Source organism: Aedes albopictus, chromosome 2, assembly GCF_035046485.1.
Source record: "Aedes albopictus strain Foshan chromosome 2, AalbF5, whole genome shotgun sequence".
In the NCBI taxonomy this organism is placed as follows: Eukaryota; Metazoa; Arthropoda; class Insecta; order Diptera; family Culicidae; genus Aedes; species Aedes albopictus.
The window spans coordinates 211,978,579-211,985,750 of record NC_085137.1 but is presented as its reverse complement, the minus strand read 5'-3'; the positions used below and the strand labels follow the sequence as shown (position 1 = coordinate 211,985,750).

The following is a 7,172-nucleotide window of genomic DNA, read 5'->3' as shown; positions in this document are numbered from 1 at the left end:
TAGATTATTTTGCAAAGTTACTATTACACTTATAATATGATTGTACTTTGCGTTCCTGGTGATAAAAAGCTTAACGAACGCATTTTAAGCTGGGAAAATCATAATTTCCAATCGCTTGTTAGAGTTGCATTTTGGACACCGAATATATGTTTTGGACACCCTCAGGTATATATAATTTGGACAGGGCAATTATCTCTATGTTTAGCCATGGATACTGCTAAATCATGGAAGTAGCATACATTAACACATATTTTCTTGCAAATAATCAAATTTCTTCGCTTAACAGGCATTTAACTTGATAACTATTACAGTTTTTGTTAAAATCGAGGAAATATCACCAGACCCACAGAATACGCCTCCAAGTATGCAATCGCATAACATCCTCATGTAGATCGTCAGATGACCAAAATATATTTACAGTAGAAAACTTGTAATGTATTTTGGACACCACCTATTTTAGGCGTTCTAGATGAATGTTAAGAGATTGGCTGCCCAATACTTCTTTATTGATCAGTTTTCATTGCAATAAGGCTTTTAAATTTCTTACAATTATCAATTCAACGATTTTGAGGTGAATATTGTATGTGACTGTGAAGTGTATGTCGTCTTGCATACCTGTGCATTTGAGGGGTTTTAGTGAAACTTTTTACATTTTCGATAATTTTGAAGTTAATTCTTAATTGTTAAGTGTATTTTCAACGTAAGTCATCAGAATAGGGTCTGTTTGATCCAATAATCGATATTTAGAAGTATCTACTTTTATTAGCTCTCCGGAACAAGACATATATCGCAGTGCATGTCCAAATTATATTTTTTACCCTATTATGCGTCATAAAATCTCAATATAGGATTATTTAAATGTCAATGTTTTTCTCTGTGATCATTGATTCTCTCGGATTTTTTTCCGGAACTCTTTCGGTTGCTTTTTTATTACTCATTATGGGGTTCCTTTGAGAATTTCTTCTAGATTTTTTTTTGGGAATTCTATCAGAAGTTTATCTTGTGGATAAGAATTTCTCGAGACTTCTTTCTGGAATTCCTTCAGTGATTTCTCCTGGAATTCCTAAGAGAATACCTCCTTTCCCCTTGGGATTCCTCCCGGATTGTTTTAGGATTCATTCAGGGGATCATTTCGAAATTCCGACAGGGATTTATCCCAGGATTTCTACATTTTTCCTTGCATGTATGCATTATTTAATTATAGACTTGCGAAAAATTTTGGAATTAGAGTAAAAAGATAGGCAGTTTGAAAAACAACATGGGACTGACATGCGGAGAAAGGCAGTGGATTTCCGCAAAGGTTCATCCAGGAATTAATTCCGAACATCCTCCCTTGAGCGGAATTCCTACCGGAGTTCTTCTAAGAATTTTCTTCGTGATTCCTTCCGATGTTTCTTCTAGGATATTTTTTTCTGAGATTGGATTTTTTCAGATATTTCCCGGGAGCCCTGCGAGGATTACTCCTTTTGGGAGCGTTTAGGATTCTCCGAAAGTGTAATGCGCTATTCATTAAGTAGGGTTTTTATCTAATTGCCGTCTAACTTAGCACTAACCAATCATTAACGAGTTTATTCTTGTACCTCGCTTAATGCCTCATGGCTAATTTAGTATCAATTACTGGAATTGAAGCGTAAGCTTTCATACCATGTAAAAAATATTGTAGAAGAACTATGATTTTCATAAAATAATGAGATTGAACAATTGGCTCTCGAATTCTGTTTCCGTCTAGTCCACGTCTATTTTGGGCACAACCTGAATTTAATTCCCGGTACACCTTCTATGTGACACTATGGTACATAGGATGATCAAAAAATATTATTTGATCATAGGAGTTTATTCGAAAAGTCGATCATTGATTGATTGATTTGTCTTTATTTAACCCGCGAATACCCAAATTTTTGTTTTTGTTCTAAATATCATTTTTCGTCATCTAAAATGGATTTAAACATGTTTTGGAAGTTGATTCTTTTTAATTCTCGATTTCGTGAATTTCAGTTTTTGATTTTTCTAATTTTTATTTTTGAACATCCTCACAGTTTTATATTTTTCCTGGAAGTCTATTAGGGGTACGGATTTTTTGAGATGAAAAAATTTTGAGATTCTATGATTATTGTTGAAATATTTTTATATTTATTTTTTTTCATAGAAAATTTTATTTTCCGTGTAATTTTAAGGAAAATTATTTAAGAGTGTATTCGATTCCCTTAAACTATAGAACTATGACGGAATGATTTGAGGAAAAATTAAAATACGCTTATTGTAGCGATTTAATACAAAATAAACAATGACTTCTGGAAGGTGACTTAAACATCAATTTTTCAATGATTTAAAAAAAAAAATGTAAATGCGCTTTAAAATACACCAACAACCATTTTGAAATATACAAAACAGTCCATAATATCAGCCAAAAATATGAAAATTTTGATTTTCCACGAAACAAAAATTACAAAAATGCTCAAACTATACCCCGTCTAAAGGCGGGGTTGGGTATTAGAGGGTTAAGAGACTTTCAGCCCTTGGCTGGTTCGTCTCTCCAAAAAGTCGATCAAACTCTTCGCAACCCATATCAATTCATGTGTTCAAAGTACTTTTGAGCAGAAAGCTTCCAAGTTGAGATTAAGATGGCATTGGATAACGACTAAAATATTTCAATTCCTATTTTTCCCTAATACCATTATACGCCATCACAGTGCGGTGCTTGCATCGTCCCTAGACGAAAACAACTTGTCGTTTACATTGTACCGACGGGAAATAAATGATTTATTTCATTTATTGAACAGCTTCTGCTGCATTGTGCAGCAGTGAAATCCAAATTGAGATTTTGTGGGGTGTGCATTGAAGGTCAGTTCAACAAGTGAATCTGGAGAAGTGAAAATAGAACGGCGAAGAAGGACAATTCTGCAAGCTGCAGCTTCGGAGCGGATGCCTTCGTCGTATGTAAAACGAGAAAAAAAAATCAACTCGTATTTGGAGTGCGATGGCGACTGGTTATTGATAGTCTATATCGTTTTGCTTCTGTTTGATGAATCATTTGGCAAAGGTAAGTTGGAATATCTGAATTTGAAAATGACGAAGTAGATTTCTACCCGGTGGACAAACTGTTTGAAGCAATAGGAGAATATCAAAATTCAAATCTTTAGAAGCAAGTCTTCCTGGAGCATTTCGAAGTCCAAACCAACAAATGAAACCACCGTTTACACTTTTCAAGGTTGTACTCCGACATTCTCACACACAAAATAAAAACTATTTTCACAGTCAAGGTCGTTCCAGTCCCAGTACAAGTCTGACGACGGCAGGTACCACATGTGCACACAGTGCTCCTTGGTGTGCAAATTGTTCGGTTCATTTTTCTTCCAGTTGGTATACCCGAGTGGCAATCCGGTGGCATGCCATATGAACTTTCCCTCCAGAGCCATATCGTTTGCACCGATCCACAGATCGAAACTGGTGACATCTGCCAGGAACATGTGGGAACTGCGCGCTAATCGGACAATCTCGGTTTGCTTCCATTCGGCCTCGACTACGGCCAGACGCATTCCGAGGCGGTTGCAATGATGCACAGCTGCGATCCAGTTGGCCTACGCGGTGGAAGAGTTTTTAAGGTGATGGGATAGAGGACCGGGGTTTTATGGGATTACCTTGACATCTGGAATGTAGAACGTTGAGGGTGAAGAACAGAACAGTTCTTGAGAAACTGCTACTGAAATAACTGCTAGGAGGATGCCGAACCGCAGGAAAGCCATTTCTACTTGGGAAAGTGCAGGACAGTAGTGAGGTCAACTGCAACGAGCACTTATATATTTGGTGAAGCGTTTCGATGGTGAAAATTGATACAGAAATTCCCCTAAGATAAGATAGTTACTTTGGCATGTGCTTCTAAAAGCACGAATTTCTCGTTAATTGAACAACCATATCGATAGAATGGTATTAATAACTGTATAGATTTCAATCTCTTGAAACTCGGCGAATCTTGTATTCACTTTGTTGGAAGTTTGTAAACAAGGTGTCGACATATTTAGAAGGTGATTGGACTCTTCCTGATTGTTCATTTGATTTCATGATGATTTGCTCATTTAATCCAACTCATGTTAGAGCTATATAACCGAAGAAGTATTTGTTCGTTCGATTCCCAGTCGGTCCAGGATCTTTACGTAAAATAATTCAGCATCCAAAAATGATAATTTAAGAATTTAAGAAATTTACCAAAGATCCTAGGTTGTGCAAGTACAATATAGACAGAAAGTACCGCTCTGTCCGTTCTACCCAACGTAGTTGAGTAATCTGTATGAATATTCAGAAAACTACAAGTTCTGACAATACCTTCATCAGTACGAAGTTTGATTCTAACGGAAACAAACACTAAAATATTTACCCATGCCTCACTTAAGTACAACACTCTATGAAACTATTATTAGACAGATTTCCACAGGAAATATTCTCATATGTTTCAGCAACTCGCTACACAAACAGATAGCTTCGTTTCGGGTTCGCTGAGGGTGCCTTTCAGAAAATTGGATCCATTAAAGTATACCACAACCGTACACCCGATGTGGTCAGAGGCACGCATTAGTTTGAATTAACGTAGCCTTATGTTTATAACGTAAACACACACACAGTAACGCCCTTCCGCATGATCAAATTTGCCGGTCCCTGTCCCGCCGCAATGCCTCATCCAGCCACCAACAGCCTTCGGACCGACCGACTTCGATGCTGATGCCGCGCTCTGGTGGGATAATGGTTCAATATAGAGCTACTATGGGGGCCGTCGTCATACTCTCAGAGTCGTTATTCGTTCGGGCAAATGGAGTGAAATAATCACATTTATATCCTTTTTTGTGAGAGATCTTTGTTTGATTACGTTTAGCGTTATTTTCTTTAGACGGTTGTTTTTGGGGTGGCCTTAACGAGTTGGTCGGATTTTCTCAAGGAGAGCAGTGGGTTAGCAACGCGCCATGTATTGTTGTTTTCGGGGTTGTGGTGGACTACAGCCTCAGAATGTGGAATGTGGACCAGTTTAGCGGTTGGATCTAACTTTGAGCACTTTTCGCTCACTTTTCGCAATTAACTCAGTCAATTTTATTCCATCAAACTTGAACTTTTGAACATGATGAGAAATCTATAAAGTCCAGTGTCCAATAGGGCATGATCGGTGAAGTAATATGTAGATTTGTAGTAATGAGCTGAATTTCGAATTCCTTTGCAAGAAGTGGGTAGGCGAAGTATCTGTTAAGGAGAAGTGAGGAGTCAGGAGCGGGATGCTGCACACGCAGTTTCAGCGTGAGAGCTCCGATCCATTCCTCGGCCTGCCTGCCGGTGGAGATTTTGGACGGATTCTGAGCTGCTATGGCTGAGTAGCAGCTTGGCAAGATCATTGACTTTGCATCGACGAAGTCCAACATAAGTTAGGACCTGAAAACGGCCCTGTTACGACTCCGTAAGTCGTTGGACGATGCCAAGCAGGATCACGTGAGACTCGTGAAAACTGCAGCAGCGGCGGAACCGGCAAAAGTAAAGGTTACGAAGTCTACCCAGACGGAGGCCTTCGCTTTCGCAGGAGGTCCAAAAGGTGCGGCGGATGCGACTGCTTGTGATAAGAGAATACTAACCCCGAAGGTTGGCAGTAATGCCGGCAAGTCAGACCCCAGCCAGGCGTCCAGGAAAGCTGGAAAGGCTGAGTCTGAAAAGTTTGGCCCATCCTGGATGGAAGGGAACAGGGGCTTGCGATCGTTGTTAGGCCCTGAGCAACCACAGAGTAGTGTGAACCAAGGAGAGGTCCCCCATGGACGAATGTCGATTGGTACAGGAAGAAGAAAAAACCAGGTCGAGGAGAACAGGGACGCCAAACCAAAAAGGCGTAAAATAGTAGGTGCCAAGCGCGAGAAAGGCGACGCGCTTGTCATCAAGACCGAAAAGTCTAAGTACTCGGACGTCTTGAAGGCTATGCGAAGCGACGCCACGCTCGTGGATCTGGGAGCCGACGTGAGCAGTATCAGACGTACTATTACGGGTGAAATGATCCTAGAGCTGAAGCGCGACAAGGATCGCAAGGGCACCGCCTACAAAAGTTTGACGGAAGAGGTTCTTGGCGAAGGGGTAGAGGTGAGGGCTCATACAGCAGAGGCGACTCGGAAAGTGAAAAACTTAGACGAGGTCACCGAAGCGGAAGAGCTTGTCACGGCACTGCGGCAACAGTGCGACGTGCAGGTGGCCACCACAGCCGTCCGACTACGGAAGGGGCCGGCAGGGACACAAGTAGCATTGGTTCAGTTACCTGTGGCGGACGTAAAAAAGTCCGTTGAAGTAAAAAGAATCAAGGTGGGCAGTGCGTATGTCAATTGATCTTCCACGAGTCATCGGAGGTTTGTTTTAGGTGTCTGGAATTAGAACACTAGTCATGGGACTGCAAAGGCCCTGACAGGATCAAACAGTGTACTGCCGTTCTACGCATAATTGTCCCATGTTATATGGGATTCCCATATAACATGGGACAATCGGGCGTAGAACGGCAGTGTATGAGATGCGGCTCCGAAGGCCATAAGGCACAAGGTTGCACGAGTCCATCCATTTGTCTGATTTGCATCAGGAAATCCATGAGCAACAGGCACCCAACTGGTGGTCCAAGGTGCCCGGCCTTCAAGAAAGCCGCCGGTAACGCAGCAGAACCTAACCCACTGTGACGAAGCTCGGCAACTGCTTTGTCAGGTGGTTTCTGAGTGGGGGACGGATATCGCCATTATAGCGGACCTGTACCGAGTACCCACCGGCAACGGCATTTGGGTCGCGGATGGGTCTTGAAAACTGGCGGCGATATGGACGACGGGTAAATTCCCCGTCCAGAAGTTGCTGTCTACTACCTATAAAGGCTTCGTGGTCGCCAAAATAAACGGGGTCTCCTTCTGTAGCTGTTATGCATCTCCGCGGTGGAGGACTGTGCTAACATGGCAAAGGCCGGTTGGTAATAGCGGGTGAGTTCAATGCCTGGGGCTTGGATTGGGGAAGCCGAACTAGTGGGGTCAAATCCTGCTGAAACCAGTGGCCATATTATATGCCGACCTGGCAAATGTCGGTACCAGAAGTACCTTTTGTCGGAGCGGAGCAGAGTCGATTATTGACGTTACCTTTTGCAGTCCTGGCCTAATAAGTAGTTCGAACTGGAAAGTAGACGATAGCTA

General features: G+C 41.6%; 1 protein-coding gene across 1 annotated transcript; it reads right to left on the bottom strand.

Annotated features, from left to right (window-relative positions):
* Window positions 1–3,193: 3,193 nt before the first annotated feature.
* Window positions 3,194–3,788, bottom strand: LOC109420761 (lectin subunit alpha-like). Its single transcript, XM_019695235.4, has 2 exons — window positions 3,639–3,788; window positions 3,194–3,578 (listed from the first exon to the last, which is right to left on the bottom strand). Exons 1-2 carry the CDS (start codon window positions 3,741–3,743, stop codon window positions 3,204–3,206), a joined length of 480 nt encoding a protein of 159 aa, XP_019550780.3. The 5' UTR covers window positions 3,744–3,788; the 3' UTR covers window positions 3,194–3,203.
* Window positions 3,789–7,172: the final 3,384 nt, after the last annotated feature.

Bases quoted from the DNA above. Each gene is read 5' to 3' on its own strand.
- LOC109420761 (XM_019695235.4), bottom strand. From the start codon at position 3,743: ATGGCTTTCCTGCGGTTCGGCATCCTCCTAGCAGTTATTTCAGTAGCA. The intron at 3,579-3,638 runs GTAATCCCATAA...TCCACCGCGTAG, and splicing joins TCTACATTCCAGATGTCAAG to GCCAACTGGATCGCAGCTGT.